Here is a 21,150-nt window from a genome sequence, read left to right as displayed (position 1 = left end):
ATGTGCTTTTGTGTCAACGCCTTCACAGCAGCATGGCGCAGTGGAAGCGCGCGGGGCTCATAACCCCGAGGTCACTTGATCGAAACAAGTTGCTGCTATGACTCAAGGGCAGAGTTTTTTTTCTTCCCAACTTTAGGCTGGTCCATCCGATAGATATCCTCCGATCAGCCAAAGGTATTGCTATATCGCTCAGACGATAACACAAGGTATAGAATAGGTCAAGCATGTGGTATTCGCCAATCGTAAGTAGGATAGAGGAGACGACGAGGCCCAAACGACGGTTGCAAAGCTCGATGAACGGTGTAACAGATTCCCAGCGTATTTACCTAGTGGTGGAAGGAGCGACGATGTGGTGGGTGGGGACGATGAGGAAGTCCGAGACGAATAGTAATAACCAAGTCCGCGAGTCCTAGAGGAGTACTTTTGGATGTAGGGAGGTGGTGCGAGTGCGAGACGACGATGATAAACTAGTTCTTGGGCGAGGAGGCACGGGCAGGGGAGCGCTCGCGGGAGCCAGCACCAAGAGGCGATGGCGCGGGCGAGTTACTCCTCGAGCGCGACGAGTTGCCGAGGTTGGCGCGGTCGGGCGGGACGAGGCCAGAGGGGTCACCCATCCCGCTGGGCGTGCCGACAGGCGTGAAGTGCGGGTTGAACTGCGACATTCCGCTCATCTGCGGCATGAGCGGGCCTTGCATCCCACCCATCCCACTCATCTGAGGCTGCATGCCCATCCCGCCCATACCCATCCCACCACCCATCCCCATGCCCATCATCGGCATGCCCATCATCGACATGCGCGGGTCGAAGTTGCCCATGGCGCCCATCTGGCCCATCTGACCCATGCCCGGCTGCTGGCCCTGCGGCGCGTCGCCCGCCTGCGAGCCCGCGGTGGAGAACGCCATCATGGCCTGCTGGTACGCCTGGGCCGCCTGCTGGGCTGCGAACATCTGTGCTGGGTTGTACCCGCCCATCATGCTGCCGCCAGTCATCATGGGGTTCATCATCCCGCCGCCAGTCATCATTGGGTTCATGCCCGCGCCGGTCATCATAGGATTCATACCCATCATCATCGGGTTCATGCCCATCATCATTGGGTTCATCCCGAACTGATTGCCATACATGGACATCGGGCCCATTTGCTCCATCTGCTGGCGCTGCTGCTCCTCGAAGCGGCGCTGACGCTCTTCAGCAGCACGCTTCTCGCGCTCGCGCTCGGTCAGGGTAGCACCGATGCCGCCGTCACGCTTGCGTTCACGCTCGTGCGCGCTGACGGCACCGAGCAGGCCGGTCTGCGGCGGCGGAGGCTTGTTGGGGACGTTGACGAGGGACGCGCCTGCTTCGCGAGCAAGGAGCTCCTGGCGCTTCGCAGAGCGGTCTTCGCGATCTTGCAGCCCAGCGGAGAGCAGACCGTGTGGTGTGAAAGCCTTGGTCATGGCTTGCGCAGGCGGTTCCATCTGCACGAACGTGTCGCGACCCTGGCCCGGAGGCGGCTGCCCATTCCCAAGACGGCCGGGATCGAGGACCTGGCTCCAGACAGTCTGGCGTGCTTGCCCAAGCACAGGCGCCTCGGCTTGCGACAGGATGGGTGTTCCATCCTCATAGTACTGCGTGCCGGTGAACTGATTGGAGACGGTGCGAGGGCGGAGTTGAGGAGGGAGGGGTAAGTTGGTGTTCGAGCCGTTGGGATGCGACCACTCTTCTTCCTCTGTGTTCGAGAAGTTAGTACATATGCAAATGGCATGATCGGACACGTACGATGACGTCCAGGAGGAGGCTGGGGCAGTGTGCGCGGTGGGCGAAGATGGGAAGGCGTCGTGCCGCCTTCACCCGACTGCGAGTGCGCCTCGGACGATGGGCCGCCCCTGAGGCTAGGTGGAGCGCCGCGTGGGGGTCGCGCCTTCGTGGAAGGAGGTGGAGCATCGGAGTCTGCATCTTCGTCGTCCTCTTCCTCTTCTTCCTCATCTTCTTCCTCGTCGCTACTGTCGTTCCACGCGCCCGCCTTCGATCGCCGCTTCCCGTTCGCACGTCCGGGCTTGTGTGCCGCCGCGTACTGCGCAGCCTTCTCCGCCTCGAGCTTCGCTTTCCGCTCGGCTGCGTGTTTCGAGGGCGCGAACGATGATCGGTAGTGTGCGGGAGGTTTCGCAGCCTCCTGAGGCGGTGACCCTGGCGGCGGAGAAGAAGCGTTCTTCGGACGTAGCGGCGAAACGTTAGCAACGGGCGAGGCTGCAGCGGGTGTAGGCGCAGGCTCTGGCGCCGCCGCTGGCTTGTTGTCCTGCTCGTCGTCGTTCGTATCGAGGTACGAGAGCGCCGCGATCACGTCGAGGTCTCCATCCTCCTGCGAGCCAGCCATCAGATCGTTCGCGCGCTTCTGCGGGGGTGCGGGTGCGGACTTGGTGTTGCGGTGCGCGTGGACGTTGCTGCTGGCGTCCGACTCTGCTTCCTCTTCGTCTTCGTCCTCAGAGACGCGATGCGGTACGTTGGAGATGGGAGAACGAGCGGAGGAGGGCTGTGCACGTGCGCCCGAGGGTTTGCGTCCAAGCGGTGCCTGGCGCGAGGGTGACCCTGCACGATCGGCCGCCACGTGCGCCACGCGCTCGCGGCTGGTATCGGTCGAGTACACGCTCGGGCTCGTCGCGCTTGTCGCAGAGTCGGCCTTCGACAGCCCAGGACGGACGTGTGAAGGGGCAGACCCGGTCTCCTGGTTCTGACGCATGTACGACAGCGCGCCACTGAGGTCTCCGTACCCACCTTCGTCGGACGACGGAGGGTTCGGCTGGGGAGCCGGTTCTGGCGCAGGCTGGGTGGGCATCGGCGCGTCCTTCAGGGTGCGACCGACAGGCGCAGGTGTCATGCCAAATTCTTGAGCATGCGCGTGCTGACTTTCCTGCGACTGAGGCGAGTACGGCGAGCGCAACATCGGCGACGTAGCCTGGCTTTGCATTCTATTGAGCGACGTGGGCGTCGACCTTGTAGACGACGACGGCGAAGCTGGGCGATGTATAGCTTCGCCCGCCGGGGGACGACTCGGCGAACCATGATCATAGGATGGTCGCGAGTATGCGCCCGGCCGGCTGGTGTTGACAGTCACAGTCGTGATTGGAGGGCCGTCGTCCTTCGGCGGCAGAGGCTTGCTGGATACCTGCGGACTGAACTGGTGCAGAGGCTTTGGCGACCCGCTGGCAACACTGCGGTTGGCAGCGCTCTGCGGAGACATGCTACGCGCTTGGTCGCCGTTCGTGTGCGGCATGTCGTGGAACTGCTGCATAGGCGGCGAACTCGGCGGAGTATTGGACGATTGCCCAGCAAAGAACGACGATCGCGCCGATGGTCTGCGTCCCAATGAATCGGCGACACTGCGAGCTGCAGAGTCGAGCGGCTGGTGCTGCGATTGAGGCGACTGGTGCAGCTGTTGTGACTGCAGGATTTGTGACGATTGCTGCGAGTGCGAAGACTCCTCCGGGATCATCATCTGGTCCATGTTGAGCGACGTCCGATGGTTGAGGTTGTACTCCGTCCCCGACATCGACCGCGCATGGGTCTGGACGCTGCTGGTCTCCGTGATCGGTGTCAGAGGTGCGCGGTCACGATCGTTCGACTGCTGAGGCGCGTCGAAGTTGAGCGGTGGCAGACTTGGACTTTGGCCGGGAGGATTGCGAGGTGACGAAGACCCTGCACCGTCACTGCTCAGCTCGCCTATGGGCGGGAGTGATGGCGGCGCATCGAGTGAAGGTCGCATGGGACCACTAGCAGGGCCAGATGGACCAGGCGCTCCTGGAGGTCCAGCGGCGCGCATGCGCTCGATCAGGATGTTGAGCAGACGAGACCGAATGACGGATGTCCGGTCTTCTCGCGGGTCCATCGCTTCGGCGGCCTCGCGATCGAGGAATAGGGTCTTCGGGGGATGTAAGCTTCTTGGACGCGAAGGCATGTAAGGCACAGCTACGTACATCTTTGTGCTGCCCGACAGGGTAAGCGAACATGAGCGAGGCAGGATCGCGAGGGTCCCAGGTCCACGCTGGAGGTCGGCCGTACAGCTCGAAGGCGTCGTGCAGCGCTGGAATCGATGTGAGAAGGCGAGCGAGATAGATGCTAGACTATCGCACCTATAATCCACTTCAGCATTTCCGACGCCTGGCCAACGCCGGTCTCCGACTCCGGCATCACGAGTAACCACCCTTCTCTCCTCCGCATACTCATCCCCATCTCTTCGTCGCCCAACAGGCCCTCCACCTTCATCAACGTACTCCTGCTAATCAGCTCCGGGCGCTCAGGATACACTGCGAAAGCCTGCGACACGTTCGTCATCGTTAGCAACGGTTTCTTGCGGTCCTTGTGCTTCTGGCCTGGGTACATATGGATCGTAGGCTTGACCGGGCCCGCCCGGGCGTGGCGGGGACTGCTCGCGCGAGAATAGGTTAGACATGCGCTTCTTCCCACGCGCCGTCGGGGGTTGCTGGCCGCTCGTTATAGACGATGCCTCCCCCGGCGCTTGCGCGTCGGCAGACGAGGAGATGACCATCCAGACGCGCTTCCAGTCAGTCTGACCCGACACGCGGATGCGCACCCAGCCTTCCATACGACCACGGATAAGAGTGCTCGGCGCATCGCGAGTGGGGAGTGTGATGCGGATGAGGTGGGCGGTATAGATTTCTTCGAGGCGTGATTTCTCCCAGGCGCTGAGTCGGAACGCAGAAGCCCAGGAGATCAGCGCCTCAGGGGAAGGACAAGAGAATAATAGGAGGTTGGATCCGGCAGTATTGAGAGTGAGAACGTTGGTGAAGCGTCGCGCGGGCTGTGAGGGCGTGGCGGGGATCGTAACAGATGATAAGACTTGTACAAACTGGAAGACAAGTTCAGCCCCGGCGCATGCAGAGGGTGTAGGCACTCACCGCATCGGTGATGTTGATATAGGTAGGCGGAACTTCCCTCCCGTGCTTATTGGCCTCCTCGATTTCCTGCATATCCCAGACGCTGAGCGTGGTCCCGCCAAGTTGACCCCAGACGTCCTTCCAGCCCTCGTCCTTGGCTGGCGGATGTCCGTCTGGCTGGCGCTCGATGCGGCGGACCATGGGTCCTGAGAAGTACACCTTGTGCGCATGAGCTACCGTCAGCTGCACAACGGAGCGTATCTCTGGGTGCAGTTGAGGAGGTTGCGGCGGCCCTTGCTGGGCTGGCGGAGGGCGCGCTTGCTGCTGAGGTTGCGGCTGAGCTGTCTGCTGTTGCTGCTGCTGCATTCGCGGGGACATCTGGCCAAACTCATTCGAGCGTGTCTTGGAAAGGGTGGCTGCGGGCTCGGTGGAAGAGCGGGTGCGGAAGGAGAAGAATGAGGATGAGCGCCCGTGCTGGGCGGGGGAGCCCGCACTGCCCGGACGGCCTTGCGGTGTAGGTTGCGGCGGGGGGACGGTGCTATCTGCAGAGGGATCCGGCTGGAGGGAGAACTGATGGACGGGGGACTGCTTGCGCATCTGCTGGAGGCGTGTGGGGGAGATGAAGCCGGTGTTGCGGCTATCCCATTGTGGACTAGACGTCGGGGGACCGCCGTTCCCGCCGTTCGTCTGGGAGGCGGCGACGGACATGGTGCTCGGCGATGGCCGAGACTGGCGCTTCTTAGAGCGGAACACGGCGGGAGAGAGGATCGCGTAAGGCTGGAGAGCCTTGCGGCGGCGAGGGGGCGGGCTCGAGCGACGATGGCGTCAGGTAACAATCGCAGACTTACACTTCCACAATAACGGCAAGTCCCCCGCGCTTTGAACTTGTTTTCCTGGGCCTTTGACGCGTGATGTCACGAAACGTCACCAATGGCTCTAGGGGATTCTATGGGCATGCAGCTGGTGTATCTTCCGCGATCGTTGGATGGGAAAACGCTGCAGATCTTGTAGAGATGATGGGACAAGGCAAGCAACTCTCTTTGATTTTCCTCCGCGAAGTTGTTGCACGTGCCTCAGGACGGGATCACGTGGTTTCTTTCACCTGCAGCAAGCCTGAGTGACCTTAGCACTATCCTGACCAGCATACATATCCTTCTTCCTCATTTGAAGTATTCTGAAGTATAGACAAATGCCTCTTTTTCTCGACATGCTTGTTTGGCCCGCCGAACAGCCTACAGATGTCTTGCGGTGTGGCCACCGTTGGCCTTGCCCGCCTGAGACCAGGTACATGATGCATTATGTTCAGAAACCAGGTACTCCTTGTATCACAAAAGTCTAACGCGATTCACGCCGCAAACGCTAAAAGTCATTCTACGATGGTGAGCAACAACAACTCAGTTCGGCAGATGCCGAACCCATTGGCCGACACGCAAACGGAATTTCTGGCACATGTGCCGGAGTCCTCTGCCCCATCTAAAAGTGAGATCTATCCTTCGAGAGAATCTCTCTCGGTCTGAGATACTGGCCCATCGTGTATCGCACACAAGGCAGTATGCGCTTCTGCATGATTAAACCCGTAATAGGATCTGTATGACAAAAATACAGGTTCTAGTCGTACACCCATGTCTTGAAAGGATGAAGTGAAGTCGACTGGCTGAAGGGCGGAGGTTGGTAGACTAAGCGCTCACTTTGGTCCTCGATACCCTGAGCTTGTCACGACGAAGACGCGGTACGTCACGCGTCCCCTCTTCAGACTGACTGCCATGTCGGCATTTCCGGAAAAGATATCCTCTCCATATGTTGCAGCTTTGACCGGCGCGCGCCTGTAGGCTGTGAATCATGGCGGACCCGAAGGAAGAATAGTCATCCGGCGGCACTTGCGCAATCATTCCGGCTACCGCGAGCGCTCTACACAGCTCGCAGCGTCTTCTGAACCCACGTTTCGTCGGTACCCTCAAGCTCTCTCCCCATCGTGTACCATCACTCAGGTACGTCTATACTGATCTTCATGATTGCTGCTCTTATTGGGCGCTTATCCTGCCAGCCGTAAGACTTACGCAGCCCCCATCACCGATCACCGTCGCCGGCCCACGCATTGTGTCCTACCGGGGCTCAGGATGCGCGTACGCACCCCCGTTGCCGACTCTTCAGGGCTGTCCGTGGGGAAACACGAGGGGTATACCCATCGAAGCGCCTGACTGGTCTTTGCACCTGTACCCTCGCATCAGCCCGCCCGGTCCGCTGCCGGCCTACCAATTGACTGACCTACGGCCCCATAAAAGCTAGCCAACGCCTCGCCTCTTCCTTTCCACCCACCACCAGCATCCCATTCCAAGCGTCAACGCATCCAGAGCTTCAGCCTCACCAGCCCTCCAGATTCCAAAGCTCAGCCTCAGGTGAACTCACACAGCCTCCTTCTTGCGCTCTTCCTTTGCTCATTGATCGTGGCACCACATAGATCCCATCCTCACCCTGCTCGCTGCACTCGCCAGAGCTATCGCGCTCGACCTTAACATCGCTTAAAGCCTCTGGCATACATCAGCGTCGTCACCGAACTCATCTGTACGTCTTTTCGCCTGTCTCTTCAACGACTCTCATTAAGCGCCAGCAGGTCCACGCGCCATGGACGTTCACTTTCTACTACTGCTGTATGCCCTCCTACTGCAGCATTACACAATGCTTGTTGCCGACCTCAGCGCCCTCCTCCCCCTCCTCGCCCATCCCATCGACCTGTTCGACGCCCTCGCCGACTCCTTCCTCTTCATCACCACGACCCTCATCCGCCAGCTCCTCGCCACAGCGCTCACAGGCCGCGGCCCGCACCGCCTCGCCTGCCGCCTCATCGTAGTCTTCGCACTCACGGTGACGAGCGCAGTGGCAACGACGTTGTGCGGCTTCGCCTGGCTCTCCCGGTGGGCATGGGGCGCGCTGTGTGCCCTGGTAGGAATCCCGGGAATGGCAGGGCTAGGCATCAGCGAAGTGGTCAGCTTCCTGACCACGGATCATGTCCTAGCAGAGGGCTTGCTTCATTATCTGACGATAGTGACGGCGAGGTCGGCGCGAAGGGCGCCGCCGCCGCCGACTAGGGCGCCTTGGACGTCGAATTCGTCCGAGGCCGATGCCACGACCTTCGGCTCCCACGCTGATGCCGCCGCGCGTGCGGCCCCCGTCACACCTGAGCCGCGCTACACGAGCGTCGTCGACGAGTGGAGGCATGCTGTTTACACCGATGAAGACTTCCAGGAGGACGACGCGGTGTCGACGTCGGCGACAACCTCGAGCGACACACCAGTATACTCCGACTTCCAAACTTCCTCCCTTGCCCTCGTGCTCTACAACGGGTCAATGCGCTCGTCAGCCTCCACTGCGGCCGGACATGCACTTGTGTCTGCCAGCGGCTCCTCCATGCCTACGACACCGTTCCGCCGGGCACAACAGAGCATCACTGCTCCAGCACCGACTCGGCTTTGTGAACCCGTATCAAGGCTTCTCCTCACACCCTCCCCTGCTCATGCTGAGGACTACGACGATGAGGTGTGTACGACTCCAATGTACTCATCTAAGCATGACTGACAATCACTGCTCGCAGACATTCTTCGCCGCAAGTGACAACTCGCCATCATCGTCGCAATCTTCGTCCCCTTCATCATTGTTCGACACAGGCCGGTCCCTGACCCCATTCACTATGCTAACATCTCCGGACTGGAGCCCCGTGAAGCCCTTCGTGAAGAAGATCAGCACATCCGTGGCCTGCCAGACCGACGATCTCTCCAAGCCGGCGCAACTCGACACCGCTGAGCCGGCTGAATCTAACACCGTCGAAAAACCCCGGCCTGCTGTTGTCACCAAAGAAACCCACTCCACCGAGCCTCGCGCAGAGCAAACCGAGCGATGTGGATCGCTTCTGTTCTGTGGCCTCACTTCAGCTCAGATCGAGAGCCTGCTCGTTCGTTCGAAGCCGATACAGCCCGGCGAGTCGAACGACGTCGCTATCGAGATCCGTGTTGATGTCGAGGTGGGTGTCTGGCGGGGACTCTGTGGGACCATTCCTGACACCTGTATAGACGGTCGTGGATATTGAAGAGACCTGCCCGGCGCTGAAAATGGTTGATCTCGGCATAGCCACTGAATTCAACATGCCCGACGCTCCTGAAGCCGTCTCCCCTGTATCCGCCACAAACTCCCCAGCATCCAATCCCTTGCCCAGCATCGCGCCACCCTCCATCATGTGAGTGAATTACCTATACCATCCTTCTCTACGTCTCTGACTCATGTCTTGAAGCATCACCCCTCCCTCTCCGGGCGAGCAGCGCGCGAAAGAGGTCGTCAACGTCCAAGATGAGCAAGTCATGGACGGAAGCAAAGAAGCTTCGGCAACCGCCGAAGTGTTTGCTGCCGTCCCATTGCCCAATGTCACTGTCTGCGACGATTCGCATGCCAGTAACATTCCTGAGAAGCCTGCGAGCAGTAACGTCCCTGAACTCAGGCCTTCTCCGGAAGTATCCATTCGTAAGTCTGTTTATGTCTCAGTGTTGATCAGCTCTGAATCCATGTTGCAGCCATCCCCTCCCCCATCCCGTCCACCAAAGCTACACCATCCCAATCCCTCGACTCTGACGGGACATACACACTTGCTGTGAGTGCGCAGTCTACCGCCGACACACGTATTGTTGACCACTGAACGCAGAACGTTCGACTTCCTGCCCTCGAAGAGCAGCACCTGAACAAAGGATTCGACCGCTTGTCCATCGCTGACGACGGCTATGTGCGTTGCCCTTCCGACGGATGCAGCGAAGAACTTATGTCCCTTTGCAGCCCACCCCGAAGCGCGTCGAGAAGTACCCGCTCGCAGCGCCTACTCTTTCACCCAGATATTGCACGCCAGGACGATATGTAAGTCTGAAAGGGGAGCAGTGGTTCTGACAGCTGACCACGGCCCCAGGTTCCGACGCATGCACTGATGCTCACGTTTGCCCCAATTCCCGCCGAGAGCATGACGGAGGTCGAGGTGACCGAGACCGTCGAGCTCATGGTCACTGAGCCGATCACAACCACCGCGCCCAACATCGCTGCTCTTCCCCAAGTTCTTGCGGACGTTGATGTAGTCATGGTCGCATCGCTCAACCCCATTGTTCAGCAGGCTACCCAGACCCCGGACCAAGACATGGCCCTTATTCAATCTCCGTTGAAGTTCTCATCCATCAATCTCCCTCTTCAGCCGCATGCCCTCACTACAACTGTATGTGCTTTCGAGACTGGCTTGTTTCACGCGCTGACCCTACGGATAGATGAAGCCGTCGAAGAGCGGTCAACCGACGATGTCGCAGATCTATTACCCTGGCTCGACCTCGATCGCCTCTGCTAGTAAGGGGAAAGCCGTCGACCCCGCGGAGCGCCCTCATGCTTTACAAGGAGATCCTCCGCACGCGAATCTGGCTAACTCAAGGCGCTGCGCTACGCAGCAGAACGCTCAACAGCCGAGCGCCTCGCAGGTGTGGTCAGAGCATATGCGCGTGGCGGCGCAGTGTGCAGTCTCGAAATCCAAGCTGTCCAGTCCCTCAAGAGTCGACCGCCGCGACGACACGCCCAGGCTGAAGACGGGACCAATCATCGTTGGCGCAAGCGTCAGCCGCCCTTCCAAGCGTCGTGCTGAGAGTATGGATCGCGCGGACGCGGATGTCGATGTTGTCGAAGAGGGACGGCGGAGGCGCCAATTTCGTAGTGAGCCCTCTTTGCCCTCTTTGCCGACTAAGGCGGTATCTTCGCATCCTATGCGCACTCGCTCTAAGCGTCGAGACCCCCGTCGAGATGCGGTTGAGGGTGCCTGGCAGCGAAGGGTGTCCCACGTACAAGAGTTGCAGCAAGTACCGTGGCCGAAGCGGGCTCTACCAAGGGCTATGAGTGCCCGTGCGGAGGAGACGTCGGCGGAGACGATCGTCAACCCCCTTGTCGCCCCCGCAGTGTTGGTCACGAACACGAAAACCTTATCCAGACGCGACGACATCCGCAGAGCTAGGGCCCTCGCCGAGCCTACTCCCGAGGCCCCTCGCAAGCGCCGTGCCAATCGCATGGAGATCGAGGATGAGCGTCCTCAAAAGCGCCTGAGATTTGTGCCCCTACCGGAGGAGAGTGCCAAGGCCTCGCGACCACAGAAGGCTTTGCGCAGACATCGAAGGGAGCCTTCCCCTTCTGCCTCGAACAAGCAGATCACGAATGGGGTCAGTCAGCCGCCAACTGAAGCACAGGAACGGCCCTCGGTGAGCACACAGCGACTTGCTGACAAGCACTCCCAACCCGCGAAGTCCACTTCCAGCAGGGCCTCTGAGCTTGCGGCTCGTCACCGTATTTCTGTGCACGAGCTTCTGAAGCCCTCCGAGTGCCAGGCAGGCAAGAAGCGTACGGCTCGCGATGCAGGTCTTCCGACCATGTCCCGTGAGAAGGCCTCTGCTGCGGCGAATGCCATCGAGAATGAGATTCTGAACGCTCTGCTGGAAGAAGTCTGCTTCCGCACGACATCGCAGAACGCATCTTCCACATTGCCCTCTTCAAGCTCTCCGCCGCTGTCTCCTCTGCTGGATTTGTCGGCTGTGCACTGCTTGCCATCGCTGTGGACCTTCGCACCGTCCTTGACGTATCCAGTGCCGTCGCTTCCTCGTGCATTGTCAACACTCACGCTGCCGTCAACGTCTGCCCTAGGCCTTTCTTCCCATCGTCACTCGAGCTCTTCCTTTAGCTCTCGGCGCGCCCATCGGTCATCCACTACTCACGGTGGCACGGTTCGCTTGAGCGCTCCAACGATTGAGCCCTTCTCGCTATTTCCTTTTGACTTAGGTGCCCCTGATGAAGACGGTACTGCAGACTTATTCGTAGATTGGCCTGCACCGTACAGCGAACAGCCTGACGACAACGGGCCTGTTTAGTGATGTGTTCGTGTCTAAGAGTCAATTCAAGTGTACATTATCTTCATCGGTAACCTTGGGCGGATGTGCGACTGATAGACCTCAATCAACACCCGAAGGAAGCGATGCGCGCTCGCGTCCTAGCCCTAGCCTGCAAGATCCCAGCTTCAAGCCCGACACAGTGTGGTCTAAAGCTACACCCATCAAGAGTGCTTAAGGTCGCCGTGTGTACTGGGCGGCTGCGCATGCTCGCTGCTTCCCCAACCAGGTATGAAAGCACGTGTACGATATCTCGAGGCCGAAACTGACGATGACGCTCACCTGCAGAATCTGCAAGTGAGATCTCTTCCGATGCTTATGGCATTGTCAAGTTGGAACAGAGATGCGATCTAGGTGCATCGGAATCTCTCTCCTACCAACTGACGCACAGGATCGACGCGCCATGGACGATTTCGCGACAGCGAAGTGTGACAGCGTGCCATTGTGACAAGACTTAGCTCACGTGCATAGTTGGTTTTCTGTCACGAACTGTCATCATCTCATTTTGGAGCCGTTTGTGGCCATCGTTCGCAGCCCCGAAAGCAGCTCACACCCTCAGAAGATGGCGACCGAATTGGCCACTGACGATTGGCATACGATGTAAGTATACTCCAGCATACCGGCTTTGACGAGCTTTGGGGTTAAGCGTCTCCCTTGCCAGCGAGCTACGCATACCCTTTGTGTCTGAGAAGCACGCGAAAATAGCGAAGCAAACACTCGAGGTAGACCGAGAGCTGCAGCCGCAATCTGTGAAGCGCATATTGGAGGTGGACGGGAGGTACCTCGTCACGTAGGTGTTCCTCAAGTCATAAGCGCGATTTAGGGAAACTGATCCTCGCACATCAGAACATACAAGACTCTGACTGTACGGCTGGCGAGATTAACAGCGAACTCATTTCTAGAAAATGTAGACCTGGTCGTCCGCACATTAGGGGAGTTCGGCGAGGAAGCGGAGCGCCGACCATAGCGAAGCAGGCAGTCGAAATCGAATGAACATGTACTTCTAACCCAGAACCTTCATCGAGGCGACACTGAGTGAGCAAGAAGACGACTGACTTCGGCTACATACACACAACATGTTGACGTTATTCAAGTACAAGGAGTCCTTGGTGCGTACACTCGTACAAGTACATATGCACATCGCACGGCGCCTTTCGCGACGTTCCAGAATGCGGCTTATCATCACGCTTGCACTCGCTTGCGGCTTACGCCGACTCCTTGGTCTCCGCCTCCTTCGCGGCCTTCTTCTTCGACTTCTTGTTCTCGCGCAGCCCCTTTGCCAGCAGCGCCTTCAACTCTTCGTCCTCGAGCTCCTTCTCCGTCTTGACGAGCTCGGGCTTGTACCACACGGGCGGCTGCGTGATGAGTGACGGGCCGCCGGGGAGGAGGGCGATGGTAAAGTGGTAGGTGGCGACGAAGGTGTTCGACGGCGTGTAGCTGGGGCGTATGGTTCAGTACTCAAGGCTGGGAGATGTCTCCGAAGGTATACTTACACGACGTCGTACGGCTTCACCAGGCTGTGCTGGACCGCCTCCTGCAAGCCCATCCGCGCGCGCTTCTCGTCCTCGAGCACGCGAATGTTGAAGGGGAACGCGCCTGCCTTCTTTTGCACGTCGGAGAATACGGCACGCGAGGTCTTCATCTTGAGCTGGTACGTCACCGTCGACTCGCGCTGGTAGACCGTGGTGCGGGTGTCCTCGACGCGTGCCTGTTGATGAAGGACGGAAGGGGAGAGGAGGAAGATCAGGAAGCCATTCGGATGGGTATGCGGACATAGAGTACCTTGCCATCTTCGCTGGACGAGATCAGGATATCGATGCCCCAGACCTCACCCTCATTGAAGGTTGCTGCCTCAAACTCGCGTTTTTGCGACTCGCTCGGGTTGAGGATGATGCGCTTCTTGCCGTCGATGACATTCTGGGTTTGTTGGCAGGAGAGCATGCCTGGCGAACGCAAGATTAGGTTGCTGGGACGATCACGGCGTAAAAGAAATTTACCCTCAACAGGCTTGCAATTCCATGTCGTCGCAGCGCGGTCGACCGCCTCCGTTACTGCCCAGTTCTTGTTGCCGACCTTGACAGTGCGCATCGCGACCTCAGCAGCGGTCCAAGCAGCTTTGAGCACATCCGCGCGACGGCCAGTCACCGGGTTCTCCGGAGACGCGCCGACGACGACGGTCTCTGCGCTGATGGACGCAAAACCATCGATGTGTGCACCCAGATGGATTTTAACGACGTCGTCCTTCGCGAGCGTGAGCTCAGACTGGGGATCGGAACTGTAGTCGCGTTAGAACGCGCGGCCGGTCAGTCGGGGATTCTCGCGAGATGATCGGCAAGGACGCACGCGAGGGGGGAGAAGTGAGCGACGCAGTTGTTGACGGAGATGCAGGTGGGGAAGGCGATGCCTTGGGCGATGTCTGAGTACATTTGCGCTCTCAAAAAGCGAAGTACCACGCACCCTTCGGCGTACGGACGCCCTTCACGGGCTTGTTGTACACGCCACCGAGCCCGGCCTCAATGAGCTTGTCACCCTCGAGGCACAGATCCAGAACCTTGGCGCCCTCAACAGCCAGCTCAACGAGCTTCTTCTGCACCTGGTGCACGATATCTGCCGCGGTCTGCACATCGTCGTGAGCGCGGCGTCGCGATGGGCGATCGGGAAAATCAGCGCGCCTTGTACTTTGTGAGATCGGCCTCGAAGGTTGAGGTCTTTTTCTCCTCAACGGGGGCGGGGGCGGCTTCCTTGTTTTCGGCCATTGTGGGTGTGTGTTAGTTCGTTGGGTACAGTGAGAGATCCGGAAATAAGACGCGATGGGGAGGTGCGCGTCACGACGAACTGCTCTTGCCTTTTGTGGACACAAAACTTCGGAGCGGGTCAGCGGTGGACCTACAAGAGTCAATAGAAGTCAAATCTCGCAAGGATTATGCACTTACCACAGGCCTTGACTGGATACAGGACAGACCACACGGCATGTATACGATCCAAGTCAACATCCAAATACGATTGGCGGTAGGTATTCGACATGCATTGCATAGGGCGTATGCGATGTAGGTATCTTAAATAGTTCCGGACGATGGTTATACATGCGTGTGCGATCAGCAGTACGACAGGCGAGACGGAAGAGATGATATGAGATATCTACAAGATCAGCTAATATCCACAAGAGACAAGAGTGACTGAGGTCCAGAGAATGGGTGCGAATACTAATAGGCCGACAGTGGTCCGCGCCGCGCGGAAATGCGGACTGACACACACCTGGCCACGATGTATGTGCAGCTTTGTACATAGTGTAGGGAAGATGGATGGATGAGAGACGAGGATGAGGATGAGGATAAGATGGATGAGGAATGGCGTGCTAGGACACCAGGCATGTAAGGTAGTGTCGAGTCTAACCAAGATGGAGCATGTAGATGATGCATGGTGGTAGAGGATGAATGCAAGAAAACATGCCAGACGCTCATCGATGCGGCGTCGCCAGCTTAGACTGGCTAGGCTGCTTCGACGGGGACTTTGGTGGGGGTGCCGGAGCCTTCCCCGGAATCGGTGAGGGCCTCCGCGGTGTAGGCGAAGGTGCAGACTTCGGCGGTTCCGATGCGTGTGTGGTCGAATTGGCCGGTTTCGGCGGATTAGAGGCAGTACCGGATGTGGGCTTAGGCGTGCTGGACGCAGCCGCCGGCTTCGCTGGTGTAGATGGTATCGGTGAGGATGCCGTTCTCGCTGCCGTTGGCTTTGCTGCGGTAGACGAAGTTCCCGGCTTCGCTGGAGTTGCTGGTGCTTTAGAAGGAGTAGGCGGAGCTTTCCCGGCGGAAGACGCAGTCGTGGTTTTTGCCGCGCTTGACGCAGCCGCTGCTTTGGAAGCATTTGCTGCTTTCGATACAGTCGCGTTCGCTACCCGGAGCAAACTAGGCGAGCTGACCGCCCGCGACGGTGTTGGCGCGCGCGCAGACTTGTTTGGCGTCGGGGAGCGCGCAGGCTTGGGATGTTCGGGTGTTTTGGATTGTGGCCGTGGCGTTTCGGGAGAGTGAGATCTTGGTGTTGGTTTGGTTGAATTGACAGTAGATGCAGCCGACGTGGTCGCCTTCGACAACGTAGACGCACTTGCCGGCCTTTGTGTACTCGCCACATTCGACGGACGGGGCGTATCGGGAGTGCTCGATCCGTTGGTCGACCCCTTCGACGTTACGGCACTCGCCACCTTCGCCGGGATCGACAGATTACCCGGCTTCCCCGACCCCTTCGACAAGCTCCCTAACTTGCTCGACCTCGCCGACCCCGATCCCGACCCCGACGACTCCGCCGACTTCGTCGAATTCGACGAGCTGCCGGGCTTGCCATCTTTCTGCCCCGATGACAGCTTGCTCTGCAGCGGCGTCGACGGCACGGCGGGCTTGATCGCCACGAACCCGCGCATGCTGCGGCAGAGCTCCGTATTCGCCTGCGATGCTGCAGCACCCGACGACGCGGCCTTGATATCGAGGTTCGAGCGCCACACGCGCCACTCGGGGCGCTCAGTCTCGGGCTCGGACCACGCGAACTCGCGCTGGAGGAGCCGGCGAGAGCCGATGCGGTCAAGCATGTCGTTCTCCCAGCTCGTCCAGTCTGCTTCGAAGGTTTCGCGCGAGGAGGAGGCTTTCGAGCGGCCGCCGACGACGTTGAGCACGGGGGGCAGGTCGTCGTCGTACATCCGCTGGTACTCTTCCCAGATCGCTTCCTTGCATGCCGTCGCCGTAGCCACGCACCGCGCCAGATGCATCGGCGCCCAAGCGCTTGTCGAGGTCGTTGGAGGCGGCTTCGAGAGTTGTGAATTACCCGTCTCGCCACTCCGTCGGCCAGTGGAAGATGAAAGTGCGAATACCCCAGGCTCAAATCCGCTCCCGACGGAGGAAGTATGCTCGTGATGCCCTCGGCCACCATTCGCAGTCAATGCGCGAGAGTTTGGAGGGATCTTGATGAGGAGCGGCGCGTGCGTCTGCACGTCGTCGAAAAAGGATGAAAGGTAGAAGGGGAGGACGGTCGTGAGCTGCGGGGAGAGGAAGCGACGCGAAAGCATCGCATCCCAAGCAGCCAGTAGCTTCGAGTGGTCCTGCGGATGCGGCGCCACATCCATATCCAAGTCCTCCAGTTGCGAAGACAACGACCGCGTATGCAATCGCCTAGCCAGCGGCGTCGGCAGTATCGAGGATACCGGCACATCCGTCAGCGGGAACACGATCTCGTGCACGGGCGCCAGGCTCGGCTTCGCCTTAGTGTGCTGCTGCAGCGTCAGCGGCGGCGGATCGTCGAAAGAGATACCCCATGGGGGATTATCTTTGGACGAAAAGGTGGAGGGCGCCTTTGAGCTTGCGGTCGTCGGTATTGAGTCGAGTGATGGCGGTAGGTCAACGGAGATGGGCGGCGGCCGTGGTCGCGGTTTCGGAACTGGACCGGTTGGGAAGATAAGGTCCTCCTCGATGATTTCGAGAGTACCGCGGGGCTTCATGACGCGGGCGACTTCCTGGAGGGGTGTAAGCACGGTGCTGAGGGGGGTGCTGAGGAGGGATGGAGTAGAGGAATGGGAGGGGACTTGCCTCGAGCACATACTGCCACTATTGCGTCGTCAGATTCGTCATATGATGTGGGTGGCGCGCACTTACCTCGTCCTCTGGGACGGCGAGTCCGAGCCCAGCGATGCGCACAAAGTCAAAGTAGTCTGGTGGGAAGGGTAATCCGTCCAGTCTAAGGAGCCTCTCGTCAATACACGTTCCCTGAGGGCGGTGAATGAACGCACAGATTCCCATGTACCCATGTCACTCTCTGCCAGAAGTTCTCCTGCCGCGGGTCGATGTACTTGTTCAGTCGAGGCTGAATGTCCTTGATGTCGAAGCCTATAACAGTGCTATTCTGGTGCGTGGGTAAGTATCAGCACTCACGGGGCCGCGTGAGCGCGCGCGCAGAATACACACCGGCCATTGCTTTGCTGCTTCCAATGCCCACAGGCCGCCGCCACAGCCCAGGTCGAGGACAGTCGAGGGGGGAGGGTGCACAGCGCTCATCGTGAGCCCACGAAAGCAGCTGACGAGGAACATATGGTTCCAATTATCGCTGCACGGGCGGTGTCAGCGCTGCAGATCGCTCGGGTGGCTGAGGACGCACAAGGATATCATCTCGTGATTATACTCGAGGGGGTAAATGACCTCTCCTGGGCGCCGTAGCCTGGGCCGCTCCTTGAGGAGGACGGCCTCAACGTCTTTCACAGGGGGAGGGTCGACAGCCATAGCAGTTAGTGGATGAGTGCTGGTAGTTGCAGTATGGAGTGGGGGACTGCAAGGGCATATATAGTATAGCAGAAAAGAGCGCGGAGGTTAGGGGAGAGGCGAGTTTAGATACGAAGGGCTCGCTGCCGGACACAATGGGGAAGCATGACAAGCCGTCTGGCTGCTAGCCCTGAGCAAAAAGACTCCGAGCGGCGGCCAGGGGTGCTTTCCATAAGGGGATACCTGGACCCCTGGATCACGGGCTGGCGGAGGCGGCGAGCGCACAGAATGGCGACCAAAAATCAGCAAAAACATCCGTATATACTCGGAGGACATGGTGGAAGTACGAGGACAAGGAGGACGCCGCGGAGGCACAATGCCTCATGTCTCGCCACGGAAGAAAAAAGATTAATGCATGCTGGCCCGCGGGCCGCAAGCACGCGCAAATACCGGCAACTGCCGTCCGACGCGCGAGCTCCCGATTGCAGGCCGCCGTCACTGTCCTCAACGATGAACACGGCCATTCTCCGTCGCGCTGGTGGCGGCCGCGCTCTGGCGCGGCGCCTCGCTGCTGCCCCGCGTGCCGCCCCCGCTGTTGTCAGGAACTACGGCGACAAAGCAAAGTCGACGGAAGAGCTCTTCGAGACACCGCCCCTCCCGCTCAACAAGCAGTACCGCGCGCCGAAGGGCTGGGACGACCCGCAGATGCGTCGCAACTTTGGCGATCCGGTGCGTAACTCTAGGTTGTCTCTATATCTGTTCTGACACCCGCACCTCCAGATGCACGAGCAGGAAGAGCTTGTGTCAATGTGGGGTCCGGATATCCCTGTCATTGACCCCTCCATCGCCTTGAGGCACTTCACCATCGCCTTCAGCATCTTTGCTGGCATCTACGCCCTCTCTTGCGCCGCCTCCCCTCAAATTCCTGCCATCCGCCGTGAATACCCGCATGATGGCCTGAAGAACGCTTTCGGAGGCTACGATCAGGTGCGTACCAATCCCTGCATTCCTATTCGCCCGAATTTGACCCCGCTGCAGGCGCGGCCAGAGAGCATTGAGGAAGAAGATTGAGTAGCATGCCATCCAATGCAATACATCCTTTTCGCACTGCTAGAAGCAACGCGGCGCGAAGTCGCACTGGAAGCCCGAATATTGTCCTTTCGCGAATGAACGTTCTTTTACCGTCCTTCCTCCCCACAATCTGCCTGCGAGGGTATCGGGGTCTACGCAAGATAATATGCCTGATAGCCTCTGCTCTGTCCCTGGATCGTGACCAGACGTTGACTGTTGCGGTCTAGTTTCCGAGCGAACTCTTCATTTCAGTGCGTCGCTATCGCCGAGATATGGCTGACTCGTATGGTCAATCAAGGGCCTCCTCCTCGAGCAGTACAGGGCCACAGGTAGCGCCTGTAAGCGCCTGCTCGAATGGACTTGTAGCGCTTAAGAGAACGTCGTGGCTTCCTGCTGACGATAGACGTATCTTCTGCTTGCGCATATATATGCACCCTCGGACCAAGTGGAGTGCGTTGACCCCCATGGCCTCAAACTCAAGTGACTTACCCGTCCGCCTACTGCCAGAGGACGTTGTCTTGTGGCAATCCACTCTCTTGCAGATTGCGGTCGAAGCTGTCTTCTATGGTGCGGAAATGCTCAAGATCAGGTGCACCAGCCTAACAGGACATGTACAGGCATGCAAGCCGCAGTCTTCGTCGCCGCGATGATCGCCTCCGCGTAGGTGTTCACGACCTCGTCGGGACAGTCATCACATATTCAATGCTTCTCCCCTCAGCCGCCAAGAACGCCCCACACGCTTCATCACCACGGTCATTGTCATCCTCTTCCTCTCTTCCACCATTGGCATAGTCACGGACATCCTGTTCTACGTCTACAACACGCCGGTGATCATGGACCGCGATCCGGCTGCGAGCGAGGCAACGTTTTTGGTCCTCGTGATACTCACGCAAATGTGCACGCGGTATAATGTATGTTCACGGTGTAAATCCTGGTCTCTCAATTGTTTTTACCCTTTTCAGGTGCTCGTGAGCGACGCCATTGTCGTCTGGCGAGCGTGGATATTGTCTCAAGATAGTCGCCTTGCAAAGGCTGCCCTGTCCCTTTGCATGCTAGGCAGTCTAGGTCGGTGTTCCTCATTTCTCACTGTTAACAATATCGTTCATCAAGACATAGCCGGCGTCATCATCGAATGTGTATGGTGGGCGCGGGACAGGGCCGTCACCAATGGCGTAGTGGTCCGCACGCTCATCATGGACATTCCGCTCCTGTCAACGAACGTGGTCGCGACCGTACTAGTGGGGATGCGAGTATGGTCAGTCGATGATTGATCTTTTTGTCGTTCACAAGATGGCGCCGTTGCATTCAATGACAGCGTGACACTGACACTCACCTGCAGGACCTACCGCAGAGACATCAAGGTCCACATCGGCCCGTGGAAGAGCAAGACGCGCGTCGAGAGGGCCTTGATCCTGCTGTTAGAATCGGGCTTCGTATACTGCATCATATGGGTGAGTATATCTAGTCGTGAATGTTTCTGTCGCGCATGTCATACATCGTCCTCACAAGCATCCCTCACTGACATGTCCTCCAGATAGCAAGCATTGCCATCGACATCACTATGGGCACCGGCAACCTGTACGCATACCGCGCGATCGGTATCTCGTACCACAGCATCGCTGTGAGTCTTTGTCACTTGCCCACCATCGCTCCATGCGTCTTCTGCACACCTTGAGCTATTCAGATGACTGACATTCTTACCCACAGGGCATCTATCCCACCCTCATCGCCCTCGTGGTGGCCTTACAACGCTCCGCCGCGTCCTCTGTCCTCCTCAGCACACAAGTAAGCCGCCCATTGGCCTTCGCGGAGGCAGACAGAAGACAACAACAGCCTGGCATGCGAGACAGCGGCGCAAACTTCCAAAACAGTGCCGTAGACGCTGACAGTTCGCCCATTCTGCCGGCACAGGTCGCCTCCGATATCGAAGACGAGCAGTCAGTAGGACAAGTAACCGACATCGCGCAGTCGAGCTCTGTCGGACCTCAGGGCCGATGAACCTGGCATAGCCGGGATATGCAGCGTCCGTGATCGTGTGGA

General features: G+C 58.8%; 7 protein-coding genes and 1 non-coding gene across 8 annotated transcripts; 5 read left to right on the top strand and 3 right to left on the bottom strand.

The window, feature by feature from the left end:
- Nucleotides 1-26: 26 nt before the first annotated feature.
- SCHCODRAFT_t253 lies at nucleotides 27-98 on the top strand. Its single transcript has one exon. It is a non-coding gene; the product is annotated as a tRNA-Met (tRNA).
- A 16-nt stretch (nucleotides 99-114) lies between these two features.
- SCHCODRAFT_02643110 (uncharacterized protein) lies at nucleotides 115-5,881 on the bottom strand. The gene is made up of 6 exons (XM_050346310.1): nucleotides 4,890-5,881; nucleotides 4,372-4,840; nucleotides 4,104-4,343; nucleotides 3,948-4,054; nucleotides 1,756-3,892; nucleotides 115-1,705 (listed from the first exon to the last, which is right to left on the bottom strand). Exons 1-6 carry the CDS (start codon nucleotides 5,574-5,576, stop codon nucleotides 468-470), a joined length of 4,878 nt encoding a protein of 1,625 aa, XP_050197446.1. The 5' UTR covers nucleotides 5,577-5,881; the 3' UTR covers nucleotides 115-467.
- A 1,609-nt stretch (nucleotides 5,882-7,490) lies between these two features.
- Nucleotides 7,491-11,601, top strand: SCHCODRAFT_02519083 (uncharacterized protein; the record flags this gene model as incomplete). The annotated part of the gene is made up of 10 exons (XM_003027286.2): nucleotides 7,491-8,402; nucleotides 8,458-8,883; nucleotides 8,933-9,096; nucleotides 9,151-9,377; nucleotides 9,428-9,504; nucleotides 9,556-9,633; nucleotides 9,684-9,761; nucleotides 9,811-10,107; nucleotides 10,157-11,365; nucleotides 11,419-11,601. 10 exons carry the CDS (start codon nucleotides 7,491-7,493, stop codon nucleotides 11,599-11,601), a joined length of 3,651 nt encoding a protein of 1,216 aa, XP_003027332.1.
- A 685-nt stretch (nucleotides 11,602-12,286) lies between these two features.
- SCHCODRAFT_02643108 (transcription factor Pcc1) lies at nucleotides 12,287-12,836 on the top strand. The gene is made up of 4 exons (XM_003027285.2): nucleotides 12,287-12,319; nucleotides 12,369-12,406; nucleotides 12,468-12,596; nucleotides 12,653-12,836. Exons 2-4 carry the CDS (start codon nucleotides 12,369-12,371, stop codon nucleotides 12,771-12,773), a joined length of 288 nt encoding a protein of 95 aa, XP_003027331.2. The 5' UTR covers nucleotides 12,287-12,319; the 3' UTR covers nucleotides 12,774-12,836.
- Nucleotides 12,837-12,841: 5 nt separating this feature from the next.
- On the bottom strand, nucleotides 12,842-14,635 carry SCHCODRAFT_02643101 (proliferation-associated protein 1). Its single transcript, XM_050346309.1, has 7 exons — nucleotides 14,479-14,635; nucleotides 14,264-14,423; nucleotides 14,150-14,210; nucleotides 13,804-14,081; nucleotides 13,589-13,749; nucleotides 13,300-13,514; nucleotides 12,842-13,243 (listed from the first exon to the last, which is right to left on the bottom strand). The coding sequence occupies exons 1-7, from the start codon at nucleotides 14,560-14,562 to the stop codon at nucleotides 13,012-13,014; spliced, it is 1,191 nt and encodes a 396-aa protein (XP_050197445.1). The 5' UTR covers nucleotides 14,563-14,635; the 3' UTR covers nucleotides 12,842-13,011.
- Nucleotides 14,636-14,771: 136 nt separating this feature from the next.
- Nucleotides 14,772-18,275, bottom strand: SCHCODRAFT_02693588 (uncharacterized protein). The gene is made up of 6 exons (XM_050346857.1): nucleotides 17,939-18,275; nucleotides 17,749-17,887; nucleotides 17,574-17,686; nucleotides 17,440-17,521; nucleotides 17,380-17,391; nucleotides 14,772-17,306 (listed from the first exon to the last, which is right to left on the bottom strand). The coding sequence occupies exons 1-6, from the start codon at nucleotides 18,058-18,060 to the stop codon at nucleotides 15,264-15,266; spliced, it is 2,511 nt and encodes an 836-aa protein (XP_050197444.1). The 5' UTR covers nucleotides 18,061-18,275; the 3' UTR covers nucleotides 14,772-15,263.
- Nucleotides 18,276-18,545: 270 nt separating this feature from the next.
- On the top strand, nucleotides 18,546-19,322 carry SCHCODRAFT_02643095 (uncharacterized protein). Its single transcript, XM_003027284.2, has 3 exons — nucleotides 18,546-18,768; nucleotides 18,820-19,026; nucleotides 19,078-19,322. The coding sequence occupies exons 1-3, from the start codon at nucleotides 18,550-18,552 to the stop codon at nucleotides 19,108-19,110; spliced, it is 459 nt and encodes a 152-aa protein (XP_003027330.2). The 5' UTR covers nucleotides 18,546-18,549; the 3' UTR covers nucleotides 19,111-19,322.
- A 252-nt stretch (nucleotides 19,323-19,574) lies between these two features.
- Nucleotides 19,575-21,108, top strand: SCHCODRAFT_02673087 (uncharacterized protein; the record flags this gene model as incomplete). The annotated part of the gene is made up of 8 exons (XM_003027283.2): nucleotides 19,575-19,677; nucleotides 19,728-19,770; nucleotides 19,829-20,021; nucleotides 20,073-20,175; nucleotides 20,227-20,365; nucleotides 20,450-20,561; nucleotides 20,645-20,731; nucleotides 20,818-21,108. 8 exons carry the CDS (start codon nucleotides 19,575-19,577, stop codon nucleotides 21,106-21,108), a joined length of 1,071 nt encoding a protein of 356 aa, XP_003027329.1.
- Nucleotides 21,109-21,150: the final 42 nt, after the last annotated feature.

Source organism: Schizophyllum commune (genome assembly GCF_000143185.2).
Source record: "Schizophyllum commune H4-8 unplaced genomic scaffold SCHCOscaffold_14, whole genome shotgun sequence".
Classification (NCBI taxonomy): Eukaryota; Fungi; Basidiomycota; class Agaricomycetes; order Agaricales; family Schizophyllaceae; genus Schizophyllum; species Schizophyllum commune.
The sequence above is the reverse complement of the archived record's forward strand: the minus strand, read 5'-3'. Positions and strand labels throughout refer to the sequence as shown.

What these genes read in the sequence shown, in the direction of transcription:
- SCHCODRAFT_02643095 (XM_003027284.2), top strand. Translation starts at nt 18,550, where the DNA reads ATGAACACGGCCATTCTCCGTCGCGCTGGTGGCGGCCGCGCTCTGGCG. An exon ending in GTCGCAACTTTGGCGATCCG is followed by an intron (nt 18,769 to 18,819) that starts GTGCGTAACTCT and finishes CCGCACCTCCAG; the next exon opens with ATGCACGAGCAGGAAGAGCT. An exon ending in CTTTCGGAGGCTACGATCAG is followed by an intron (nt 19,027 to 19,077) that starts GTGCGTACCAAT and finishes ACCCCGCTGCAG; the next exon opens with GCGCGGCCAGAGAGCATTGA.
- SCHCODRAFT_02643101 (XM_050346309.1), bottom strand. Translation starts at nt 14,562, where the DNA reads ATGGCCGAAAACAAGGAAGCCGCCCCCGCCCCCGTTGAGGAGAAAAAG. An exon ending in CCGATCTCACAAAGTACAAG is followed by an intron (nt 14,424 to 14,478) that starts GCGCGCTGATTT and finishes GACGATGTGCAG; the next exon opens with ACCGCGGCAGATATCGTGCA. An exon ending in GTGAAGCCGTACGACGTCGT is followed by an intron (nt 13,244 to 13,299) that starts GTAAGTATACCT and finishes CATACGCCCCAG; the next exon opens with CTACACGCCGTCGAACACCT.
- SCHCODRAFT_02643108 (XM_003027285.2), top strand. Translation starts at nt 12,369, where the DNA reads ATGGCGACCGAATTGGCCACTGACGATTGGCATACGAT. An exon ending in ACTGACGATTGGCATACGAT is followed by an intron (nt 12,407 to 12,467) that starts GTAAGTATACTC and finishes CTCCCTTGCCAG; the next exon opens with CGAGCTACGCATACCCTTTG. An exon ending in GACGGGAGGTACCTCGTCAC is followed by an intron (nt 12,597 to 12,652) that starts GTAGGTGTTCCT and finishes CTCGCACATCAG; the next exon opens with AACATACAAGACTCTGACTG.
- SCHCODRAFT_02643110 (XM_050346310.1), bottom strand. Translation starts at nt 5,576, where the DNA reads ATGTCCGTCGCCGCCTCCCAGACGAACGGCGGGAACGGCGGTCCCCCG. An exon ending in ATATCAACATCACCGATGCG is followed by an intron (nt 4,841 to 4,889) that starts GTGAGTGCCTAC and finishes CTTGTCTTCCAG; the next exon opens with TTTGTACAAGTCTTATCATC. An exon ending in AATGCTGAAGTGGATTATAG is followed by an intron (nt 4,055 to 4,103) that starts GTGCGATAGTCT and finishes CATCGATTCCAG; the next exon opens with CGCTGCACGACGCCTTCGAG.
- SCHCODRAFT_02693588 (XM_050346857.1), bottom strand. Translation starts at nt 18,060, where the DNA reads ATGGCTGTCGACCCTCCCCCTGTGAAAGACGTTGAGGCCGTCCTCCTC. An exon ending in AAGCAGCAAAGCAATGGCCG is followed by an intron (nt 17,687 to 17,748) that starts GTGTGTATTCTG and finishes CCCACGCACCAG; the next exon opens with AATAGCACTGTTATAGGCTT. An exon ending in ACATGGGTACATGGGAATCT is followed by an intron (nt 17,522 to 17,573) that starts GTGCGTTCATTC and finishes GAGGCTCCTTAG; the next exon opens with ACTGGACGGATTACCCTTCC.